Here is a 26,812-nt window from a genome sequence, read left to right as displayed (position 1 = left end):
CCTTGTTCTACCTGATGGCATCCCTCACAACTGGTGTCCACAATTGAGTTCTTGCTGCCATAGAAACAGCAATAAGATATTGGCCACACCTATGCACAGCCACTTCCAAAAAGGAGGGCTTGAATAAGGTCCTCTCAAACTCTATGTCCCCCACCTGCTCATTTGGAAAACTCTCTCTGAGTTTGGAGTCAACATCAGTCCGGACAGAGCCCTCTGCCAGTCTTTGCCAGCAGATCCTCAGCATAGATTTGTGTCTACCAGGTCTGTCCAGCAGTTCTTTTCTGTCATGCATCAATGTAACACATCAGTGCATATCACAGTGATCAGTTGAGAGCTCAGCATCTCTTTTCACACTAATGCTCAAAACATGTAGATTCAGGTGCTATGAAACAACCACAAAGTTGTCCAACTGTTAACTAGAATTGACCCATGCTTCTCCACACTATATATCCTAAGCTAAGGGTGAGGATATATATATATATATATATATATATATATATATATATATATATATATATATATATATATATATATATGAGAGAGAGAGAGAGAGAGAGAGAGAGAGATTCAAAATTATACAGAGTTTCCAGAGAAACAGAATAGACAGAAGTCCTTCACCAGCTGTGCATATATATATATATATATATATATATATATATATATATATATATATATATATATATATATATATATATATATATATATATATATATATATATATATATATATATATATATATATATATATATGTGTGTGTGAAGGGAGTCACTCTGCCATATGGTAACTAAGTTTTCTATCTCAATACCAAGAGACAATATTAAATCTAAAGTATGGTTACACTGGTGAGTAGGCCCCAACACTTTCTGTGTGAATCCCATAGCATTTATTAATGAGTTAAAAGCTATTTTAGTGGTTTAGTCTGTTTTTCAAAGTGGATAGTCTCCTACTATAAAAGCCTTATCAGAAGTAAGTACTACACTTGACAGAAATCTGAATTAGGACCAGGGTGGTGATATATTGTAATAAAAAAAAAACATATAATGTTTTGGAAGAGGAAGACAGGTGTGCCACTCTTAGTACTTCAAAGGAGCATGCTTCATGACCTATATTTTGAGTAAAGCCTACATTTGGATCATAAGTTGTAGCCACACCTCCACCATGGCCATTTTGGTTAAGTGTTTGACCAACTTGAGTAAGAAGCTTTGTGCAAGAACCACAAGGGTGAAGCATTCACACTGAATATGGCTAGGTCCTGAATAAAGTGACTTTTATTCTCTCATTTTTAACTTTATTTGTCCTTATTTGTTCTGTAAAGCAGAATTACTTTTAAATGAATTAAACATTTTAAAATGTTATCTAAATAACAGTTGTTGTTGTTATTATTATTATTATTAGTAGTAGTAGTAGTAGTAGTAGTAGTAGTAGTGGTACTAGTAGTAGTAGTAGTAGTAGTAGTAGTAGTAGTATTACTATTAAAAATATTTTGGCTTATGCAATTACTTACATTGGTAAGGCTAAATCATCCATTTGCATTCATATGCAACCGAACACTAGCTCCTCCATATGTGGTCATTTGTGAATGTTTCTACTGCATGCTAGGATGCGTTTCAGTTAGCAAGAATGACTTGACTGGGTACTCACTGAACCTTCATCTCTCCTTACTCAGGACTGTTTGTGTATTTTTATTCAGACACACTTGCTTCAGCTCATGAAATAATCTAGCCCTTTATGAGTTGAATCAGTGTGTCAATAGCATGAGACTGCACTGGGATGGAGAAGCACTGGGATAGTGCAAATTGTTTAAGTAAGTTTGCTCCTCAGGCAATGGGCTATTTGAATAGAACAGAAGGCAGTGCAGCCTTTCACGTGACATGGTCACACTAGGCAACAGGATATGTAACACATGCACATATACAAGTCAAGGAAAGGCTAGGCAAATGTATTTTTCTAGCTCGTATCATACACAGTGGCAATTCAAAGTGCTTTACACAGACATAGAAGAATAATAAAGCTTATTACAGCCTGAGATCTATCATGTTGGGAAGGTTGTAACCAAAATAAAAATGAAAATGTTTATTAAACATTAAAGCGAGCGAGAGAGAGAAAATGAGAGAGAGACTTAATTTGCCATTGTATGTGGGAACCTAGCGACATCTAATAATTTTAGTATAATGAAAAACTAGAATATTTTGCAGTTCATTTTAAAATGTTAAGGGGAGATTTTCCCCTGATCGCATTGTTTATTTTTTTTTAATTATTAAAGTTAAGTTTTAAATCTATCTTAAATAAATAGCTTAAATTAATAAATTAATTTATTAATCAATTGAGGACTCATTTTAGGAGTCCAAGCCCGTTCTCAAGCTGATGTGTAAGAATGCTATGGCCTACGGTATCAAAAGATGTATTGAGATCAAGTGTCAGTACTATAGGGAGGCTGGAATCCTGACTGAAATTTGTCCAGATAACTATTTAAGGATGTAAAGCCATTAAGTTGCTTGAAGGCAATTTTCTCAATGCTTTTCCTAATGATTTCCAGTGAATGTTAGATTTGAAATGAATTTATTTTTACTTAACAAAATTGCTTCCAGATTTTTCTTTTTTTAAGAGAGGTTTCACAGTTGCAGTATTTAGTACGTTAGGAAAAATGCCCGATAAGAGTGAGGTGTTTACTATCTGATGTATGTCAGCTCCTATGATACCAACATTCTTTCAAAGACGCCATCTGGTCAGTAAGGTGTCAAGGCTGCAAGTAGATGAGTTAAGGTAATTCACTGTATTGATTAAAATTTCATTGTTAACAGCACTAAACTGGGACATTTTAAGGATGATAACTTTACATGGTGATGGAGAGATCACAGGTTCACTGGAAGACGTAGATGTACTAATGGCTTGACTGATATTCTGAATTTTAGTACTAAAAAAAGGATGTAAACTCATTACATAGTTCATTTGATATTAATTTTGAGGCCATTTGTGTTTGCGGATTTGTTAGTCAGCCATGGAGAAGAATATTTTGCTTTGACTATTATTGTATATGCAGCCTTCCTGCATTCTTTCTATTGGAGACACACACAGAAACACACACACACACACACAGAGAGAGAGAGAGAGAGAGAGAGAGAGAGAGAGAGAGAGAGAGAGAATTGAAATGATAGGCACTCTTCCCACTTTTACTAGTAAAGACAATAAATAACTAATAGCAATACTGAATATGTTTGTTCAGGTAATTTGTGCACAATTAGGTTTTTCTTTTGGCTTAATATTATTATTTTGACATTTTGTTTCATTTTCTCTACTTTTTAGCTACTTCTCTAACACACCTATGCAATAGTTATTGCTATTATTGTTGTTGTTAATATTATTGTTGTTGTTATTATTATTATTATTATTATTATTATTATTATTATTAAGAAAAAGAAGCAGAAGAAACTTACATTCTGTCCGTATTGTAATATTGTATTACACAGCAGTTTATGTCACCAAAACAGACTCGTGAATATAGTGAACTTCCTCGTTCTTTAAAGTAACGGACAGTGACGCCCAAACGAGGGTGGGCCAATCTATAAAGCTAGCGGATCACTCCCTGTCAACTTACTTTGGACTTTAACTGGGTATCACCAGAGAAAAATAACCTAGGAAAAATCTGCCGCGACAAACATGAATAGGGTTCTTCTCGGTATCTTTACAGTAGCACTGTATTTCGCAGTGGGTGAGTGAATATGATTTGGTTTAATGTTTTGTTTATTGTCGTGTCATATTAATCATTATCAAAGATAATGTTTTTAATATACTGTTTAGTACATGCCATGCGTCTTGTGTGTGTATATAATAGCTAACAAGTTACAATATTGTTAGCGCCTGTGTATGTTCGGTTAAATTTGTTTTAAATTGTAGTGCGCAGTAACAGTATCTCATTATATCGCTTTTCAAAAACATTCGCAGCTGAAGACGTAGGAATTTACTGAGGACAAATCTAAATGCGCTTAAAGCAATCTCCATTCATGGTATAGCACTGAATTAAAAATAACAGGTACTGTTGAGACCCACCCACAGCCTTTAGATGAGCTTGTCTGGGCAGGCCCACGCACGAAAAGCAAATTCATGATGCAGGTACACAGGCTACCGCCTGTGTCTAGGGCCATAGGCTGGACATAATTATGATTAAAAATAAAATAATTATAATTTTATATTTATAATAACAATAAAAACAATCACTAACAATTGTGAATACAATTAATAATTACGACTTATAATATACATATTATTTAACAGCTGGGGATCCTTTTTTTCTGCTAATTTGGACATGAGCGTCATGCAAATGACTGCTTGTGGCAGGAAACCTCTTAGAAGCCTCAGACAAATTCATTTGTCTAGACAGATGCATCAGAATATTAAGATCGACATAAGTGGCTGTGGAAAAAAAAAATCTAATTTCAGGTTTACTGTTACTTCAACCCTTTATACTGTTACTTCTATCCACGCTTTCCTAAACGTGTTCTTCATGCGTGTCTTGAGTCAACACGCCCAGCAGTAGAATGAAGTTACGTTTCATGTCCACCAGGGGTCAGCAGTGCCTTAGGTGCAGGTGTCTGTACACATCAGTGTCTGTCGATCAGCATTCCACTTTAACCACTCAGAGGTGTTCTGATGCACTGTTAATACACTAATACTCCTGTGTTTTTAAGGAACACCAGTAATTTTGACATGTTTGTCTCAACAAGTACTGCAATACTGTCTGTGAACGGACATAATAAACAACCTGTTTCTCTTGACAGCAAATCCCATTCGTCAGGTTTTGAGTTCATTTGTATTACACAAGCTTGGTGTTTGTCAACATGTTTATTATATTGGAGAAACTGACTAACTGCTTTCTTACATTGGTGTAGAGAGAGAGAGACATGGGGATAAGAGGAATCCTGCTCCTGTAATCCTGTCCTAAAGCACAGTTTCAACCGCAGCAGCTATTGTCTAACACACATATCACTAAGTTATTTAATATTGGTAAGGCAAGGGAACTAAACTAAAAACTTAATTTGATTGGCAGAATGTTGTGCTCCAGATTAATTCAGATAACATGACTTATTGCTCGGCAGTTATAGATAAAAGCCAGTGCTGGATTTGACTAACTGAAGCAGAATAATATAAACTGATGTCTAAATTTCAATCATTAGTAATGTTGTTGTTGCATTGTTTTAATGCTTAGCATCTTAATTGGAACCCAGTAAACTGACGCAATGTAACATTACTGAGGTAAACATTTTTAATTGTACTGAGTTCAAATGAATTAGACTTTTTATTGTTTCTATGGCTGTTTGTTTGTTTGTTTTTCTTTGATTAACATCAGTTCAGAATAAGCATTCATGCATTCATGCGATTTTAGATTCATGGTCATTTTTTGACTTCAGGAAAGTTTGCTTGTATGATCTTGTGAGGACACTGGACTTCATAACACCACATAATGTGTGCATATTGACTGTCACTTCACGTCATTCTTCATTAACATATTTATGCCATCATGCCCTTTCTAAATGGCACGTGGGTTTTGACCACAAACAAGCATACTCTTTGCGCATTACATTTCTTTTAATTATCTTTTGCTTTAAAGAAATGTGTCAGCACATGGAGTTTCCAAGGTGCAGGCAAGCCACCTCCAGCAATATGTTGCTATGCCAGCAATGCTGACAAACTACTGCAAAGATGGTCACATGGAGTTTTGGTTTCTTTGAGAGCAACTAGGATTTAAAGTGTATGCATTATTTATGAACTCATGTGAACCATTGGATGCGTGTCATCTTCAAAAGCCTGGCTCAGTGGCCAAAGAATGTAACACGTTCCAGAATCTCCACTTTAGAGCAGAACCCTGCTATTGTTTACTGGATCAAGCTGAGTCACTCAAATTGCCCAAGGTGTATTCTACCACACCCCAACCATCACTGCCTTTACTACCATCACTAGCTGCCTGAGGGGTGCTAGCAAACAATACAATTTTAAAAAAAACGATAAAATTCTCAGTACACTTTAACTGGTAAACTTTAAAGTGTCAAAGGAAACTGAATAACCAAATCTTTCTGAAAGAAGGACAATCAGTACAATTTTAGCTGATCTGTATAACCATCTAAATAGATTTGTTTTAATGTTGTTCCAGTTGTAAACACTGGTCCACAGTAATGTTTCTTTTGCCTCCCACCTCACAACCCAGTTTAAATCTCAGTATAAGGACACAGTGACAGACATACCATGACCACATAGACATACTGTAATGCTTCTGGGAAACCAAGCTATGGTTAGCTGGTTGTTACAAGTGTAATGGTCTTATGACGACAGAATGGCCATTGGGCTCATTCAAGCCATGTTATATAAATGACTCACTCAATATAGCTGAAGATTATAACCCATAATTAATCTCTAATTCAAAGTAACCTTTGCTTATCAATTAAGAGAAATCTTTCAAGACATTTTCTTGAAATCTTTTAAGTACAAGGGCAGTGGTAGCTCAGTGGTTAAGGTGATCAGAAGTTTGCAAGTTCAAGGCCCTCCTCTGCCAAATTGCCACTGTTGGGTCCCTGGGCAAGGCCCTTAACACTTAATTGCTCAAAGTAGATTCATTCATAAATGTAAATCACTCTGGATAAAGATGCCAGGTAAATGTAAAGTTTAAATGAATTATCATCTGGGAAATGAATGAGTTGTCTATCCAAACTCTACCTAAAGTGCATCACTAAATGTTGGAATAGGTTTCACTGTTGGTATGTATTCTCTTTATTTATATATATTTTTTTAATTTGAAAGGAAAATGCATATAATTTATGAAAGCATTAGAAGTGCTAAAAATCTCCCCTGTGGTGAGATTCATGTCACAGAGGAATTCAGAGGAATTCATGGAATCTTCCTCTACAAGATGAGGAATTCATGGAATCTTGACACAAAATGTTGCAATGAAATGTACTTTAGTTCTGGGATATATATATATATATATATATATATATATATATATATATATATATATATATATATATATATATATATATATATATATATAAATAGGCACACCTACTGACACCACACCACACCTGCCCCACTCCTAATCAAATGATTATTAACCATAAGCACCTGGGCTCACATGTGTGTGTGTGTGTGTGTGTGTGTGTGTGTGTGTGTGTGTGTGTGTGTGTGCTCGTATCTTGCATGGGCTCACATAATTTGAATTCTTATAATTTGATAATATTGGTTAACCTTGCCATAACCTCACTTTTCTCTTTCACTCGCTTTCTCCCTCTCTCTTTCTCACAGCTCAGAGTCTGCAATGCTATGAATGTGCCCTGGGGCTTTGGAATATTTGTATCACCTCCACCATAACATGCCAAACTGGTCAACAATGCTACAGTGGAGTGGGCAAAGCAGGTAAGAAAACCCGGGACTCTCATGGCCTTGGCTCCCATGATAATTAGTGAATCATATAATCAAGTAATTCATCAGTCATTAAATGAATGAATGAATGAGTCAATGAAGGAATGTTCTTTTTCCTTGGCCTCAGCTGGATTCTTTCAACTGTCAATGAAGGGCTGTTTACAAGCAATTGACTGCAACCAGACAAGTGATGTGACATTCCCTGCTGGCAGCAACAGTACCATCTACAAGATGACCAAGACATGCTGTTCTACTGACCTGTGTAACACTGCCCCCAGCCTGCCTCATCTGCACACACTCTCCCTGCTCCTGTTCTCTCTTATGTCAGTGTTTATCGCTAAGGTCATGGTGTGAGGATGACACACATACGCATAAACACACACACACACACTGGCAGGCTGTAACAGTGCATTAGGAATATTAGGAAGCCTTCTGCTTTCTCTGAAAGGTTACTTGTGTTCATATGTTTTATACACACAAACACTGCACCTCACAAATACACACACAGCCCTTTTTGCATATAGCCATGTAATGTCATATTTACTTTAATCCAATACTGTTCTTTCATAACTTTAGACATACTCCTTCACGGACATACTGACTTGATGGGGTTTGTTTTTGTTTTTTTTTTTGTTTTTTTGGCTGTAAGAAAACGAATGTACTTAATGTAAATGCAAATGTAAAATTGGCTCCAAACAATGCTTTGCCATTGTACAATCACACTATATTTTATTGGTCATTAGGTTGACTCTTCTTTAATTTAAAAGCAAGATAAATAAAACAATTTGGGGTTCCATTGCTCCCCCTTCCAAAGTACTGACATTTATACAATGTAAGCTCTCCTCTACCTTCTTTTCCTATTTGATCAATTTATGCTAATGAACAATCAGTATGAAGCATATTGCTGTCAGAAGGGTGCTCCTATACTACCTTCTTTGCATTGGTAAAATAGCTGAAGTTATTGATAATCTTTAGGAACCTTCTGTTCAAATAAGAACCAAGATGTTTTCCAAATGCTGTCATCAATGTGTCATCACTTGCAAAATAATGAAAAAAAAAAAAAAAACTATTAGTTCAGACACCTAGAAACCTACTTGCAACTATGTATTTCTAAACTGTTCCAACCAGATTGTCTTGTAAGTTGTCTATTTTTGAAAACCTGTGTTTTCAAACACAATTACCTGTGTTTCAGCCATTTGAATTATTCATTTAGAGGCCAAAGCTTTGTTGAAACAGAAATGTAGTGTCACTGATTTGTTTAATTTTTCAAATTGATTCTTTTGTGAACTGGAAACATTTCAGTACATTGTTTCATGCATAATATATAATAAATGTGTGGAGTTTTTAGTGGGAAAAAGAACAAGGAAATGCTTGAAATGATGTTGGCTGTGTACTTCCAACAGACAGATCAGCTGATCAGGGTTTATGATTTATTTTGAGTCACATGTTCTTCTGTAGTTAAGGTCACATAAACACAGGGACATATCACTGAAAACAGTATATTTGTGTTGTGGACAGAGAGTGAGGCCTGTCCCACTGGGTGCCAGAGCGCAGTACTTCAGCATTGCTCAAGTCAGCTCATCAGTTAATTACATGAGCTAAAGTTAATGTATTGGGACTGAAAAAAGCACTATGCTGTGCAGTGCTATGGCTCTACAGGGCCTGGGTCCATATTCACCTGGGTCCATATTTCTGCACCTCCCTCTAACCACATCATAATGTAACATGAAACAATTAAGAGAAATTCCAATTACCAAATCTGGTGAAAATTATAATGTAATGAATATACTGAAAGAACCAAATAAAGTGGACTTGCCACATGTGTTGCCACATGTGTTTTGTTTCCTGTTTCCTGAGTGCTCCTGCTGCAGTGATGGGTATACCCAGCATCACCACATCTACCGAATACAGCACTGACCTTATTTAAACAGGATTCTAATGTGTAACTGCAGTTTTGTGTATTTCAGAGTAAATAATTATAAAGAATTATAAAGAATAGCAGTAACACTACTTTGAGTAGTCCTTTGTAGATGATAATAATCTCTCAACAGACTGTCAGAATTTCAGCAACATATCAGTGAAGTAGCAGTAGTGAACCATCTAAAACATTTAAGTTAATATCTGTATACAGTCTGTAGATGGACAAAACGTATTTATGATTAACGTACATTTAGATATGTTACTTTAAATAAAAATATTATCGATACATTAAGCAGATATATCATTAATACATCATTTATATTAAGTAGATATATTGCAGATACATTAGATTAAGTATTGTTCATGTGTTACTAACATTAAATTGGTAGATTTTTAAGTTACCATCAAATTGATACATTTCTGAAGTGTTCTTAAATGTCTGTCTCATTTCTTAAGTAGATATGGGCTTATTGTAACGTTGAGATGTAAGAAGGCGGACGCATGTGTGGAGAAGATCGGGATTTATTAAAGGGAAATTCAGAGTAAGAGACGTAGTCACAGTCCAGGATCAGTTTACCAACATGTAGAGAGTCCAGGAATTCATGATAAAACAAACATAAAGCTAGAAATTCAGAGTAAGAGACGTAGTCACAGTCCAGGATCAGTTTATCAACATGTAGAGAGTCCAGGAATTCATGATAAAACAAATATAAAGCACACGAAGATAAACAAGGGATGCATACTATAACAAAGGGCTAGGAATCACGCAAACAGCGGCTAGACTAGACACACGGAGGCTAGAATTAACACAAGGCTAGTAAACATGAAGGCATGGATTAACAAACTGGCTTCCATTCACAATGATCAGCAGCAAGACTAACCTAACACAGGGCTTAAATACATGGTCTAATGAACACTAAACAAGACACAGGTGCAAATCATGAAGGGTGGAGAAAACGATACTAAGTAACGGAACCACAGCAAGGAAGTAAACAAAACAAAGACACAGGACAGGGAAACATGGACATAGAGACATGGATGCTAGGTGGGTGGCAAATTGTGACACCTATCGTTGATATATTACATAAGTAAATATTATTGATACTATACTTACATTAAGTAGATATTGCTCCATTTTGCAGGAGTTCTACTGAAGGATATTAGTATAATGTAATCGCTGTCAGGTATTTGTGATTTTGTGTTTCATTTTGTCCTTTTTGGCACATACACAAACACTTCTTCCACACACACTCAACTCTCTTTCCTATACTCACTCATTTTATGTTTTGTATCTTTCAGCTGGAGGTTCAATAGGTTTACAGACTTAAATATCTGGTACATGACTCTTTTCCATTCAGGTCATTACTTAACCAAATAAATGATAGGGCTTTGAATGCTTTTGGTTGTTTTTTAATTTACTTGGAGTGTCCAAGTCTAGTTAATGTAAGTAATGTATCAGCAATATATAAGTAAAGTATCAACAACATTAACTTAATATCAACAATATATCTACTTAATGTTAGCAACACATTAGTAATATCTACTTAATGTAACTAAAGTACTGATAATATTAAGTAATATATCAACAATAGGCCTATATCTATTTAAGAAATGAGACAGGCATTTAAGAAAGCATCAGCAATATATCAATTTGATGGTAAAACCATCTACTAACTTAATGTTAACAATATATCATCTTAATATAACACATGAACAATGTACCTACTTAATCTTATGTATTATCAATATATCCGCTTAATATGAGTAATGTATTAACAATATATCTACTTAATATAAGTAATGTATTGATAATTCTACTTAAAGAATATATCGAAATATATGTATTTCTTTTTTTGAGGTGCTATAGAGAATTCCACCTCCTAACCACACCCTTCTGTTCAGGAACTCCTACTAGCATAAATCCCCAGTGCCCTAAAACAACCATCCATTCTGCTTTAATCTTAGTTTCTGAAGCTGTTTAAATATCTCGCATTCTTCTTACCATCTGAGAGAACATTTTGTCCTCCCATTATTCTGTTTTGATTTTACACATCAATCTTCAGAATGAAGAGGGCTCTAACTGCTACAATTGCATTAATGGGATTTTTTGCTCTGGGTAAGTCTCAAATGTCAGGCCAGCACTGGGGCTAACTCCCCTGTTTATTTTTAATGCTTGTAATGTGTATGAAAGTTTTTAAACAGATTATTTAAATAAAGGAAGAAAGCTGATGTAATCAAAATTATGTTCTCATTTTACATTAAAATAATGTACACTGAAGCTGAGCAATAAGACCTAAAACTTGAATCACAACATTATTTAGATTAAATTGCATTGGATTAGATTTGATTCAATTAGATTAGATTACGTTAGATTAGTTTAGTAAGCATGGCTATAATATGTACAAATAAGGGCAGTGGAATAGCAGAAAAATATAGATCTTGCAAGTACAATAGAGGATTTAGGATATTAGGATTGAACTCAGGATTCACTTTAGGGAACTCGGGATTCACTTTTCACCTTAAAAACATTTATTTTAACACACCAAAAGCCTTAAAAAGTAATAGACACCACAACACCTTGACACCTAGACATAAGATTCACTGACACCGATCTGGGTGACATCCACTCTGATCCTAGCTCATCAGCTAAAAAGGCAGAGGGAAATGTATTCACGCAATTTGAGTAAATATGCAAAAAAGGTTTAAAAATCTAAAACATACATTGTTGACAAAAAGTGTTTCATAACTTATTTTGAAGATATTTTGTTGACGTCTAACAGTTTAGATTGTATTTACATATATTTACTGCCTTAGTTTCATATAGTGGAAAGGTGTTAAAGGTGAAGTTGGGGGGGTGTTATAATTTAGCAGTCTGTCTATTCTTATCATTAGGTCAGTTTATACACTTTTTTTTTCTATAAATTGTGAGAATATGTATGGTGTCGTGTAAGGTAATTGTATTGCAACATGAATAATTATCAGAGAGTATATCATAATTTTAACATTACATAAAACTCATCTTTTACTGGTTCCAATTGCATTATTTTGGAAGTAAGGACATGTGATTTCAAAAAGCTCCAAGGCTAAATTTAACCATGATTGTTTAAAAAAAAAAAGCATAATTATGGTAGATGTGTGGCAGTGACAGCAGCTATACTTTACCATTACTTGCTGTAGAAGTAAAGGACTACCAATAATCTGCCATTTGTATGTATTGGTAGGATAGATTAATTTATGTTTATGTGTTAAATTAACTCTGGCAGTTCCACTGTGCAAGTTGTTCATTGTTGCAGCCAATACCAGCGTGGGAGAGTTTCATAAAGGGCAAGAGAATACTATGTAATGATGGGTTTGAGGAGTGGGGATAAGGTCACTTGTCACTTGATCAGTCTTACTTGCAAGTGCTGAAAAGCAGGTTTTTCTAGTTGGACAGAGAGTGATGTTAGTGAGTGATGCTGGCAAAAAGATCCCTACCAGTAAGGGTAGTTCAAATAACAAGCTAACAGAGGCTGGTATATTTAGTTCATTATTACAAGTATGTTTTGGTACTTGCATAACAGTGTTTCTAAATTCTCCACACACATGAATTTAGCTAAGGCATGGAGTTGCTCTTGTAACATAAGCAAGTGTGGACCAAAGGATGCACTATGATGCCCTGTCATGGCAACATGATTAAAATATTGCAGATGTCAATTCTATCAATACTTTGGTATCTTCTTTTTCTTTGTCATAGAAACAAACTGTATACAAACTGTACTCTGACTGTATAACACACTCTCTCTCTCTCTCTCTCTCTCTCTCTCTCTCTCTCTCTCTCTCTCTCTCTCTCTCTCCAGCGCAGGCTCTGACCTGTAATAAGTGCCCCATGGGCCTGGTTGGAATATGTCTATACCCCAGCAGCACAGTCTGTACCAATGATACATCCAACTGCTACACAGCAACAGCCAGTAAGTCTCATATATAAAAATGTGTACACACAGACACACACACACACACACACACACACACACACACACACACACACACACACACACACATACTTCAAAATCCTGTCTTGTCTCAGAAAATTATTTGTTCTATAATTTTGCCTAGGGTTGTAGGGTTTCAAAATAAATACACTTTATTTAATTGAAGTGTTCATAAGGCTTCATAACATCTACATAATCCTTGCACTGCAACTGAAATAAACCTACACATTTACATCTGAAATAAACCTACATAATAACCCATTTTTAAAGGCCAATTCCAACAGGTATTAGCCATTATAAAGGCTACTTTTGTAAAATTTTAGTCAGATTGATATAACTCCACTATCAGGTGACATAGATTCCATTTACACCTGCTTGTTTCATGCATATTGAATATTAGGGTTATTTCTTGATAGAAATTATCCGCATAAAAATACCAGCATCCATATAAATGCAAAGCATATTTAAAACAGACTGGACAGGTGATATGGTGTAAATACATCCTTCTCTTCAAGCCACATTCAACAACCAAAACCCCACCTAATACAGCATGTCACAATGTGTGTCCTCCATGATTAACCTCCTTGCAGTCATGGAGGACACACATTGTTGGTCCCCAGACAAAACCTTACATTTACAGTATTTATCTGATCCTTTAAGCCTAAACAACTTGCTCAAGGTTCCAATAGTGGCAACTTGGCCTTGAAATGACAGCTTTCTAACTACTAGTTAAGTACCTTTTCCACTTACCTACCACTGCCCTTGTAAAACTAAATGCTTATTAGCCATTTGGACACTGCTGTGCAGAATAAGCTACAACTTGTATAAATGGACTCATATTCAAAGAAATATAAAAGAGCTGCAACATATGAAACGATCAGGAGGAAATTAAATCATAAATTCTGCTTATACCTGGTTTGTTTATGTACATTTATTCTTAGGATTAGGATAATTCTTAGGAGTGTAAATGAATCCATTCGTCCAAAAGTGGAAACATCAAGGTTAACAGCTTTGTCTGTAGGAAAATTTGAAATACCACACAAAATTATGGTTTTCAAAGTAGTTTCTATAACTCACACATAGCATAAGAAAGAACGAGCAAAACATAAAATTTACAGTTGAAAGCATATATGATAACAGACATGACACAGCATGTAAAATTCCAGAGTATTCTCTGGTCCTTAAGTAGTGAGTTTTATATTGCTGTTTACAAGTCTTTTAATAATAGCTACAATATAATGCCATGATATTCCAATAAAAGGTTTGTAAGGACGGATAAAATACCCATAGTTCTATCACTGAGAGTCAAAGTAATCACGTAAACTATTTATGTAAATTACTGAACAGTATTTTTTATTAACAATATTGTACAGTAGCTTTTCATGTCAATCTTACCAGAAGTACAGTTAATACTCTTTTTTTGTGAAGTGTATCTTTGTGAAGAGCTCACCTTCATTAACTTTTCCATGTAACTTTTCTCACTTGGTTAACTACACATTATTACATTATGATAATTATGTAACTGTAACTTACCATAAATATATTAAGCTAAAAAGTCAGTTGTTATACAATATCAACTGGGAAAGTGTCATAATCACCTAACATAGGTTCTGTGTCAAGCTGATATTATGTCAGTAATTATGATGAGCATATGTAAGTGTCATATATCCTTAGCCACACCACCATTAAGTAAACTGCTTTAAAAAAATGTTAAATGTCCTTTTTAGGGAAAGAGGGTTCTGTGGCTAAACCATCATACTATTGTTTGTCTCTCCACAGCTTTCCCCAGCATCACTGCTTTTGTGGGTTTTAAGTATCAGGGTTGTGCACCATCAAGTCTCTGTAACAGTACCACTAATGGCACCCTCCTTGGTGCTACCTACTTCATCAATCAAAACTGCTGCAACATAGACAAGTGCAACACCATGGCATTATCTAATAGTGCCCCTTACATGCAGCTGTCCTTCACTGCCGCTCTCAGTGCCGCCCTGGCGGCCTTCAGCTGGGCCAATTACATCTATTAATTACTCCTTACTTTGAGTGTATTGGTTTTATTACTTCAATGTTGTATGTTGTAATTTTTTCTTATTGCCACTGCCAGACTGCTGTCTCTTATGCTAAACTAGTTAAACTTTTACTGGAAGATGATGTTTCATTAGCTCTCATTAACACTGCACTATTTATCATTTATAATATAGTGTTATATTATTATTATGTTTGATGTTCTATACATGATAAATGAACTGAAAGAAGCCTTGTATGTCAGGGGTAAATATTTAGTAAAGAAATTCACTCAAAATGCAGTGTTTAATGGGTAAATGTTTCCTGTAAAATTCTTTGTTATGCAACATTTTAACCCTAACCCTAATAATTCCATGTTGTTTCACCATGCCTCAAGCTTTTGCTCTGTACCACATTCTCTACCATATTCAGGCTGGATTTATTCATCTTCTCTATGTACCTTTGGAATAATGATTTTGCAGCATTCCTCATTCTAATGAGCATGTGCATGTTTCATTTAAAAGAAGTGGTGACACGGGACTTTTGAGTGGTTGTCATATTATTGCATTTAGCATTATTTTTACAAGCCATTTGAATTCTTCAGCTAAAGATGCTGAAAAATTCCAGTGCCTTCTTCAGCCAAAAAAAAGTATCCTATGTGTTGTCTCTCACACACACACACACACACACACACACACACACACACACACACACACACACACACACACACACACTGCATTTGTACTGCTCCTAGTCACCTGATGCACCTGGGCCTTGTTTCTTTTGTTTCTCCCTCTGTATAAAACGCACAGGAACGCTCTTCTGGTGCTGTGTATTGCTCAATGATACAGCATCCAAGAAGACGCCCTGAGTGTTACTGATGCTCTGTTGAATCTTAGGGCCCTGAGTTCTACTGCCAGCAGTATTTTGTTTCAGTTTGCTTTAGCCAGCTCATCTCTGTGCTCCTTTGTTGGAGAGCAAAAACACTCCATCCCCGACCTCACATCACGCTTCCTCCCTGCTGCTGTCAAATGTGAAAGAAATGGTGACATTCACATCTAATTCACTGCCAATGCAATGTTTATAAAATCTTACATGGTTTCATAGTATGCATATAAAACATTTTTGGCATTCTAAAGGAAGGGTTATCAAGGAAGGGTAGGCTATTATGTAAGATGAACATTTTAAAAATATTTTGCATTGGAGATGCTGTTCAATATTCACCTTTAATTAAATTTTCTTGTCATTATATCTTAACTCATGAGTAATGTCAAGGAAAAATAATAAGGAAAGGAATGAATAAAAAACATGCAACTATTTCATATTTGAAAGCATTTAAGACCTCACAATGCAGAATCTTTTGTCATCTCCAAATACAGTAGTTAAAATGGCATACCCCTCATACTCCTATTTCACCATTAATGAATGCAGGGATTTCAAAACAAACACTGTCAATAATAATATATTATTTTTATTGTAAAATTTCTTAAAAAGTAAAATACAGCTCAAAGTGCTGTACAGGAAATTCATACATGAAACACAAAAAGGCACTAGAGAAAAAAACTGATAATTATGGGCCAAACAAAGAAGGAAATAAAATTAAATTTGAGGAAAGATGTGAAATAAAAAGTCATAGGTTAATGTCAAAGTAGCTTTCAGTATGAGGCAATATCTACCAGCTAAATTTCTTAGTGTCACTTAGCCTTTTCACTGTCACAGTTTTCGCTACCATCATTATTACAGTGGCTGTTCCTGGGAAGTATGGCGACTCTCCAGATCCATGCAGAAACTTTCCAATGCAATGCTCAATATATTTTACCTATCATACAACTAATTTAAATTCTGTTAAACAGCATATTAATTTTGTATTATCTTTATTTACTAGTGAAGCAGGTGTTTAGAGAACAGCCTTGTCGGATATCCAGAATGCTGCAATACATTCAGAGGCCCTATTTTATAAATTTTTCAAATCGATGTTCAACCATCCTGCATCAGGCACAGACCCCAGTACCCTGTTATCTGATATATGCCAGGGAAGCTGTACTGCTGTTGCTTATGCATGGGAGTTTCGCATTGTTTCAGCAGGAAGAAGATGGAGTGAATCTGCCTTTAAGAATATATTTTAAATGGGGCTCACATCCATGAACTACATCTAGAAACTCACTTGCCGAGGTCCATATCCCTAATGAGCAGGCCAAGGGCAAAAGAGGTAAGGAAACATTCCCTAGACGGGCATTAGAAAGAAACATTGGGAAGATCAAGACACAAGAAGGAACCTCTTCCTCTGTTGGGCAGCCCAGCTAATATCAGTCCATACTTTATTATGATATATTTAGTCTGAGTAGCCATTTCAGTGTAAATGTGGAGCCCCAGTTAATCCAGTGGGTCTAGGGTGGGTGGGCTGTTTAAGAGATGGTAGTGTGGACGTGTCGGCCGGTGGCATGGGCACGTCAGCCGGCACCAAGGATGCATTCGCTGCCAGAGATGCCCTCATAGAGCCAAAGAGAGGATGTCACAACCTGCTGCCCACATAAAAATGTCTTCCCTTTTACAAATGAATAGCCATTAATTTATCCTACCTGTCACATTGTCTTCTGACAGGATCCATTGATTAAGCCAGATGGCTTGCACCCATATTGCAGAATTTGCACTCAGAGGAATAGGTTTTACTGGTTCATGTGGCGACCCATCACAAACACATGGTTTAAGAAATACTGGATTAGGTGTCTCTAAAACATATCACACACAGTGATAATGATGCAATGGTAGGCTCTGTGATAGTAAAGTGACAAGTGATTGTAATAGTGTAAGCGATTATTCTATTGTAAGTGATTATTCTAAACATTGTTTTCCAGCTATGAATAACTACAATGTCATCACCTGTACACTGTCCTGAGAATGGCCAAAAAAAAGCATAACTACAAGATGGGTTACATAAAGTGTCCGATAGCAGTGGGGATGAATGAGCTCCTGTACCTCTCCTTCCTATAGCATAACTGCATCAGACTGGAATTGAAGGTGCTCTGCTGTTTGATGAGGTAGCCATAGACAGCTGAAAGGAATTGACAATCATTTGCAGCCATTTTTGCCACATGGGACACTTTTTTCAATTTATTTGTACTTCCTCTTGGCCAATTCATACAAGACTATGGAATATTTTTCTATGGTCATGCAGATGATACTTGATTTATTTAACTCTCTCACTAAATATCTAAAGTCCATCACCTAACTATGCTTTGGACATATGATAAACTTGTAAGGAAAATATTCCTAACTTCCTTAGGCATGTCCCTCTGGTCCCACCATCTGCCTTGCCTATATCTGGTTGATCTTCCTTCAGGGCCCTGCGGTATGTTTCTCAGTATAAGTGACACCGAGAGCATAACGGTGAGCGGTAAGGAGGCGGACGCATGTGCAGAGAAGAGCGAGATTTATTAGGGGCAAATCCAGAGTCAACATCGCTGTAACAGTCCAGGGAGAGTTTGAGAATACATGATAAACTAAACAAAAGCACATAAAAACGAACAGTGGATGCAGGCTATAACAACGAAGCTAGGAATCGCAAGCAACTTATAATAACAAAAAAGAGCTTTGATACACAAACACTGGTTAGACCTACATACAGGCTTCAAGGGGAGTCATATAAACTTTCATTGAACCTACTTACAATGAACCACCCAGAGACAGGGAACAAGACAGGGTTTAAATACATGAACTAATAAGATTTAAACAAGACACAGGTGCAAATAATGAGGGGCAGAGAAAATGAAACTAAGGAATGAAACTGCAACAAGGAAGTACAGCAAACAAAGACACAAGACAGGGAAACTATAGAAACATGGAGGCTGGGAGGGACCAACTGTGACAGAGAGTCAGAAACACTGAGAAGCACACGCACTTTATTCAGATATACATGACAGTATATAGATGGCAAAGCAAAGCAGATGAGTAAGCAGAAATATGTAAATGACATTACAGGTAGAATATATTCAGACATGATGTTCAGACATGATATGATTTGCAGTGTCTCCAGACCATTTGATATAGGCGTGCACCTATCTAAAAGTAAACAGCACAAGACAGCATGGCAAAAGAGAGAGAGAGAGGGAGAGAGAGAGAGAGAAGGGCAGTTATAGGTTGAACCATTATGTGCTGAGCCTATATAATGTGCGCGAAATGTCTCCATAATCATTTAGAAATCACCTGGCTCATATGTTCCCAGGATGTTTTTTTTTCTAGTACGTGTCACCTCTAATGTGCTGGCATTTCTAGTCTCATCACCTGTGTTTATATGTATTATTGCACAGTCAAAAGTTTTTTTATTAGTGAAACTGATTGTACATCAAGAGCATCGGTCAAAGACACGATGTGGCATCTTCACCAAAATGAAAATCTCCCCATCTGCCCATTATCATTCTGAACACCAGAGAGCCGGATGGACGTGAGACTGCTCGGTCTGTCAAACTAAGCATCCCAGAAGGATACTTGAAACAAAAGTTATGCAACCCATCTGCCTCATAAAAACCAGCGTGGACACCAGCAGACACTCAGGCCAGGAACAAAAAATATAATATATACAATTATAATATAATATATATAATATAATAATATAATATATACAATTATATTATGTCAAGTACATTAACAAAATGTGATTTCTTATAAAAACAAGTCCTTGAGAAAATCATTCTTCCATTTATTTCTAGCAGAATCAATAACTGTAGTGGTTTCCTTAATTGTCTTCCTAAAAAGACAACAAACAAACTAGTCAAATTCTTTATCTCACAGTTCTTACTAAATCTAAAAGAAGGAAACATATAAAACTAGGTCTAGCTTTCAGTGAAGCTTAAGACATGGCTTTTATTTCCCAGGTACAGTATTGTACTGCCATCTTCCAACTCTGATTTAACACACTTTATACCATTAACTATTTTTTATTTTAAGCATCCATTTCAGTTTTAATCAACTGTCTTTTATATGTTTCTTTTATTTATACCCTTAATTGCCCCTAATGCTTGAAATGTGCTGCAAAAATAAACTTACCTTGCCTCTCCTACTGAACTACTGCAGCGTTAGATAGTAAAGGTTCCAAGCACGGCCTGAGTATCAGGGGATGATATGAGAAGATCATATTGGGGAACAGAGTAATGGCCTACTTGATTTCTGACTCTCATATGGGTAACAGGAAAGATATTTAAGTTTGTTTTAGCTTCTCTCTCCAGTGTAGTCACTCTCTTGTGTAGTCACTCCTAAATATTTTTCTACATCACTTTTTTGTGACTACAAAGTCACTTACACTAGACCAAAAAGCAGTAGCCCACCTAACAATTTTTTTCATAAAGTTAATGAAGTAATTAGTTCCCTGAGCAATCTTTGTAGTGAGGCAGCAAGCGGGCTAATGAGCAAAGTACAGGAACATCAGAGGACAAGCCCTTGGCACTTAGATGAGCTGACACCAAGCAGATGCCAAGCAGTCTCAGCATTGCTGGATTTGTGAAGGGAGCTGACACGGTTGCATGCTAAGTCTGCAGGCTGATCAGAAAGCAGTTGAGTGGCTATAGCTGGTGGTCAGGAATGTCGAAAATGTTAGCATGCCCAGCATTGACTGTGGTCAGGGGACAGTAGCCAAGCAAGTGACCTTGGACACCTGCAGTCTCATGTAGATTCCTGGAGTATGCTGCATCCATTGCACCATGAAGTCACCTGTTCACAAAGGAAGGATATGAGCATGAAGCGAACCATGATTTTAATAGCATCAACAGAGTAATCAAGAGCAAAACAGTAAGGGAAAAACAATAAAAATCAGGCAAAGGCAAAAATACAGGGCATAGAGAAACCAAGATTTGCACAGAAAATTGTTGTGAACATGGCTTCACAAAAAAGGGAAAAGGACAGACAGCAGGGAAACTTAAATAATCCAAGACTAAGCACATTGTAACAGGGAAAGACAAAGAACAGGTGAACATATTTAATAGATGGGTGATGCACAGCAAGAGTAGGTGGAATCTTTGGTTTCTATCATTATTTCATAAATGTGCCAGATTTAGCTAAATGGCTACATTTATTCTGCTCTCTCAGGACAGGTTGCTGTTAAAAAATACAAATAAAGATAAAGAGTCCTGCATCATTCATAAAATGATTCAGTTCTGTTGTTTTGTTTTTATGTAAAAGGAACAGGTTTGGTTGGTTTCCCCCACTGGCTTGCCTCACTGTACTCACTTATGGCCAGGACATTTTGAAACAGTCACACCCTGACCAAACCAAAACATATGCATATCTGCCGCCGGGGTTAGGGGGGTATAAGTAGGGTTGCTTATCTGTATTATTTTTTAGTCTGGTTTTAGACCTCTTGGATTTATCTTGAATTTCTAACTGTAACAAGTGAAGAACTTATACTCCAGGTCCTAAGGACAATTAAAGGAGCATCAGAATGAAGAGGATTTTGGTGGCCATCCTAGCTATCTTGGCTTACTTTTTTGTAGGTAAGATCTCTATTCTCATGCCCATGAGGTATAGTGGCACAACAATAAAAAATATATATATTAACAAAACATTGAAATAGTGAAAGGTTTATATCTAGCTCCCTCCAATCTTTCTTCCAACAAAGTTTATTATTTCATAGAGGTTCCTATTAATGTAGTTTAATTAGCTGTGATTTAAACATTTACACATGCTTAAACCTATGGTTTAATCAGGTGCTAGTGGTAGTTTTGTATTTAGTTAGAGGTTAAAGATGCAAAATTATACTGAATAGCATTAATTTCATATTAATGGTCATCTCTGAATTTTAATTTAGTACTGCGAAAGTCACCATTTCTCCCTATGAACTGTTATGCATGAGAGAAGAGTAATCTATATATATTGTGAGTCAGTGACGTAGCACATAATTCTGAGGCCCCACCACAAGAGGCACGGTGGAGGGCCTTTTTATTATTAATATTATTTTATCTTTATTTTTTTTCAATTTATGATTACCTCCTGGGAGGCCCACACAGCCCAGTGTGGATATTTCGTGTACAGCGATGTAACTGACACAACCTTGTCTATTAATAAATGTGCTATATTGTCTGTCGCTTTGCCTGTTAAAATTTTCATAAAGCATACGTAATGTACATTGTTTGCAAAGCTAAGGAGGTAATAATACATGCCTGAATCGCCCATAGCTAAATAGTTGGACTAAAACTAAAATGTTTGTGTTAGACATCCACATTGAAAAAAAAAATGCAACCTAAATTAAGCATGGAAACTATAAAACTAATTCAAATATCTTGAATGTTTGACAGGTAAAAGAAAATCTCCTAGTTCATCCATTAGATTATACGAATGAAGCTAACATCGTACAAATAATCTCTATCTTAAGTGTGATTGTGTAGTGATTAGGTATCTTATATCACAATAGGCCATGTCAGTATCGTCCAATTACAATATGCCAAAAAGCCAAATATTGGTCTGCCGATATTTTTTTTATCCAGTTTTTCAACGTTGTTACTAAAACAGTCATGCTAATAAATTGTTTCTATACTTGAGAGAGAGAAAGAAGTATCTTGCATCTTTATGGAAACAGGGAAACATTTGTGAAAGGTATAAAAAGCCCCCTTTACTGTTTCTGACTGTGATTTTATGGAGGCTTCAAATGCAGAACATATTACACACAAAGCATGGAACACAAACATTTTAATAGACTGCTATAAACCACAAATGTAGAAAACAAAACAGTGATACAGAAAAAAAACTCAAATCTAACTAGAAAACATTGAAAATGGCAAAAAGGTTGGCCTGTCGTGCAGCTAATGATGGATTTTAGCAAAGGGTCTGATATATCCTTAGCAGTCAAAGAAACCTCTGTAAGTCACTCTGGACAAGGGTGTCTCCCAAATGCTGTACACGTAAAGTCAGTGGGCAGTGTAACTGTACATAATATTATGCTTTAACTCATCTTGGCTTTCCTGGCACAGAGGTCTTTATATCTGGATCTCAGATCCAGTTTCTGGTCCTGAATTTTGTAACCAGTGGTTAATGGATCAGTAAAGAAATCTGATTGAACACGTCTACATAAATGAAGGGTGGAAAACCTTGAGGTCTGTATTTTGAATACATGTGTTCAATGACGTATTGATTACAAAGTTCAGGACAATACTTTGTTACATGGCCTGGAGTTGAACACTTGTTCCCAAGTGTGTCATGCTTGTGGACAGGACTGTGTATTTAGAGAGAGTGGCTGTATACAGGCACAGGTATGTGGATGCTTGTCTTTTCAGTTTTAATCACTGAGGGCTGTGCTCCTGGACTCTGGAACCTAACCAAACCACAGCCATAGTCCAGAACATCCAACAGACTCAATAACCATTTTATTTGATGGTAAATATTACATGAAATTCTGAATTATAAGTTAAATTGTCCAGTAATACAGTACTAAATATTTACTATCTACTAAATATTAAATATCTACTGTGGTGAGATCTAAACTTGAGATGACCCATTAGTCAACATATTTGGAAAATAGCAGAGTAATTGTATGACTTAAATAGCAAGGTTAGACCATTTGTCTTTTTTTTTTTTTTTTTTTTTTTGATGCCAGAGAAAAATCTCTATAGTTTCTTAGAAAGTTCAGTCATCCCACATCCCCACTGATAAAAATCACCTCTGCAAGCCCAGCATTCTAAGATCACAACTGCAGCACAGGTACACTAGCACTAGTTTAATTTGTTTAAGCTTTTCACACTGGCAAACCTTCTTTTTTTGCTCTTCAAGTGTATGAAATGGAATCATTGTTGACTCCAGTGAAAACAATACAAAATAAATAGCCCAATATGAACATTGGGTGGTCAGCTTCAGAAAGAGATTGACTGACAGTGGGTGAGCCAAAAGAGAGACATCATGCACTTATGTTGCAGAAACCAGATGAGACGGGACTTTTGTTTTCATACATATTTTATATCCTCTCAGCTTTCCAGTCTTCCCAAGCACTTGACATTCTGGTCTTGTTCAAACATGCCTGAACCCTGCTGTGACCAAAGCCTGCTGTGGGTGTGTGGAGATATCTGGGCTGGTAGTGGGAACAGTACAGGAATTTGGGCTGTCCATGAGGACTTCAGGACAAAGCCCATCAATGCTGAAAGCATTTCTTAAGTTGTCAGTTTCATGAAAAGCTGCGCTTCCATTTTAACCATATCACATTTTATCCATCAGTACACAACTCCTTCCAATCTGCTGTTTTTTATAAACCTTTTTCACTTGCATCCATGATTAGAGATCCATTAGAGATCCATTCATATCACACACTCTCACCTTCTGCATATGGCAAACTATATTTACAATCATAATTTACAACAATGTTATGATCATGCTGATCCAATAAGTTATACATTATTAGCAGTTTCAAAATAACTTCTCATGAATAAACACAGCTTGGTAAAAGTAAAGTGCTAAACTATAGAGCCAAAATGAAGTGAAATCTGCAGTGCAACACAATGTATTAAGTATAATTATTATTCCCTCTAACATTAGGCAATAGCTTTTTTAAGTATTTATGATCAAAATGCATAGGATGCCTAAAGCTGCTTGTGATAATGTCAATGATAAAAAAAAAAAATAAAAAAAAAGTGCTATACAAATATTTAACTGTTAATTTAAATGGAATGTCTCGTTTACTTTCACTTCTTAACCAGTCTACAGTATATCTCTGTATATTTATGTAATGCTTTTTACAACAGACATTGTCTCAAAGCAAGAAACCAAAGGCAACAATGGCAAGGGAAAACTCCCTAGTAGGGCATAAGAATGAGGCCTCAAGAGGAAGGCCACTGAAAGGGAACCCATCCTTCTTTTCAGTAATATTGTTTAAAAACAAATAATCATTAACCAGTGCCAGCAGTGTGAACTGAAGCTTAGACAACAGTAGTAAATTTAAGAAATATTTACAATATGGGACTATAAGATACATTAAACTCTCATCATGATTTAGTCTTCAGTATTCATTTCCTGTTCCGTGTGTTACTAGGTGGCACTGAAGTTATATATAACAGTCCCAAGCCTTTTCTACTCTCCTCCTCATACTTTTACCTTCTCTGCTTCTCTCTCACTCTGTTTTCCTTCCTTATACTCTCTCACACACACATTCACTATCTCTACTTCTCTCTCATGTTCCTTAGCCGAAGGACTGGTGTGTAATTCCTGTCCAGTGGGTATTCTTTCAAAGTGTTTATTTGGCTCCTCACAGACCTGCACTGATACTAACAACAACTGCTACACAGCAACAGCAGGTATGACAGCATGTACAAATACACACACCACACGCACACACCATTTTGCAAGAAGTCATTCCTTTAACTATGTCCATTTGCTTTTCATTTATAGCATTTAACAGATGCTCTTATCCAAAATGTTTTACAAGACTGCTTTAGTTGTCTACTCAGAAAAGTATCCTTAGCTATTTGAGATAATTACAAATACTTTTCTGAGCAAACAACTAAAGCACTCCTGTAACTTGCTATGAATAGGTGAATAAGCATTTAAGCAACCATCAATGATGTTATGATTCGTCAGAACAACATTAAAAATGTCTTTACATGCTGATTAATGCCAAAAAACAATCATCTAATATATATCATCTAATAAATCATCTTATACAACTTTCAATAATCATAAACTACACATGACAGTCGCTGGTAATCCTGAGCTTTTTACTGCTTTTTCTCAGTGTTCAACATCACCAGTTTCCTAAATCTGTACACGAGTGGCTGTATCGCCTCCACCGACTGCAACAATAGTGTGGGCAGTATCCTTGGTGCGGGCTACACCATCACCCGGAGGTGCTGCAGCACAAACCTGTGCAATGGAGCTGGCAGTGCCCAACTCTCCGTCACCGCAGCCTTCAGCACCACCCTGCTGGCCTCCGCCTGGAGCTACATGTAGAAGAACCTCCATTTTACTTTCCCTGTCTCAGCCTTGGAGACATAATGCTTCATTTAGTGTCATCTTAAGAAGGGTTAGAGTATTAGCAAATGGGTTGTACTGGGTGCATTAGATGAGGGAAAACAGAGAAAAAACAGTCATAAGGATATGAAAGCAAGAGACTAATCTCTCTAATGCTTGATATACTGGATATATACTTGATATAATCTTTTATTACACTGATATTAAATAGTAATAAATTCTGCATGTTAAGATTTATTCTGAAAAGATTTTAAAAAATGAAATGTTATTAAAGTCTTTCGTCAATAAAGAAAATAAATTTTGAATTCGATTAAAGATTTAGATTTTTCTTGTGCTGTTCATTATGATGGATGGATGGAGATCAACTGCTCTGCAAAAAAGTTTGATTCTACTAAAGAAAATAAATTTTGAATTAGATTAAAGTTTTAGATTTTTCTTGTGCTGTTCATGATGATGGATGGATGGAAATCAACTGCTCTGCAAAAAGGTTTGATTCTAATAACTGGCTCCACTATTCAAAGGTTTCTGAAGATCTTTATTATTGTAACAATGAGTGGTTACATTTACTCCTTTTTTAACTG

The 26,812-nt window shown here is 36.1% G+C and overlaps 2 protein-coding genes and 1 long non-coding RNA gene across 3 annotated transcripts; all 3 read left to right on the top strand.

Annotated features, from left to right (window-relative positions):
• Window positions 1-3,559: 3,559 nt before the first annotated feature.
• On the top strand, window positions 3,560-9,237 carry spaca4l (sperm acrosome associated 4 like). Its single transcript, XM_027028521.3, has 3 exons — window positions 3,560-3,709; window positions 7,291-7,401; window positions 7,535-9,237. The coding sequence occupies exons 1-3, from the start codon at window positions 3,658-3,660 to the stop codon at window positions 7,759-7,761; spliced, it is 390 nt and encodes a 129-aa protein (XP_026884322.2). The 5' UTR covers window positions 3,560-3,657; the 3' UTR covers window positions 7,762-9,237.
• A 2,031-nt stretch (window positions 9,238-11,268) lies between these two features.
• On the top strand, window positions 11,269-15,836 carry LOC145657522 (uncharacterized). The gene is made up of 3 exons (XR_014123273.1): window positions 11,269-11,443; window positions 13,164-13,274; window positions 15,075-15,836. It is a non-coding gene; the product is annotated as an uncharacterized LOC145657522 (long non-coding RNA).
• Window positions 15,837-21,557: 5,721 nt separating this feature from the next.
• On the top strand, window positions 21,558-26,608 carry lye (lymphocyte antigen-6, epidermis). Its single transcript, XM_035534353.2, has 3 exons — window positions 21,558-21,778; window positions 25,448-25,558; window positions 25,996-26,608. Exons 1-3 carry the CDS (start codon window positions 21,727-21,729, stop codon window positions 26,208-26,210), a joined length of 378 nt encoding a protein of 125 aa, XP_035390246.1. The 5' UTR covers window positions 21,558-21,726; the 3' UTR covers window positions 26,211-26,608.
• The last annotated feature ends 204 nt before the right edge of the window (window positions 26,609-26,812 follow it).

This window comes from Electrophorus electricus, chromosome 4, assembly GCF_041902795.1.
Source record: "Electrophorus electricus isolate QZ-2024a chromosome 4, ASM4190279v1, whole genome shotgun sequence".
In the NCBI taxonomy this organism is placed as follows: domain Eukaryota; kingdom Metazoa; phylum Chordata; class Actinopteri; order Gymnotiformes; family Gymnotidae; genus Electrophorus; species Electrophorus electricus.
Note: the sequence above shows the minus strand (reverse complement) of the source record. Positions and strands in the feature narration are given on the sequence as shown.

Bases quoted from the DNA above. Each gene is read 5' to 3' on its own strand.
- spaca4l (XM_027028521.3), top strand. From the start codon at position 3,658: ATGAATAGGGTTCTTCTCGGTATCTTTACAGTAGCACTGTATTTCGCA. The intron at 3,710-7,290 runs GTGAGTGAATAT...TCTTTCTCACAG, and splicing joins AGCACTGTATTTCGCAGTGG to CTCAGAGTCTGCAATGCTAT. The intron at 7,402-7,534 runs GTAAGAAAACCC...CCTTGGCCTCAG, and splicing joins CAGTGGAGTGGGCAAAGCAG to CTGGATTCTTTCAACTGTCA.
- lye (XM_035534353.2), top strand. From the start codon at position 21,727: ATGAAGAGGATTTTGGTGGCCATCCTAGCTATCTTGGCTTACTTTTTT. The intron at 21,779-25,447 runs GTAAGATCTCTA...CATGTTCCTTAG, and splicing joins CTTGGCTTACTTTTTTGTAG to CCGAAGGACTGGTGTGTAAT. The intron at 25,559-25,995 runs GTATGACAGCAT...GCTTTTTCTCAG, and splicing joins CTGCTACACAGCAACAGCAG to TGTTCAACATCACCAGTTTC.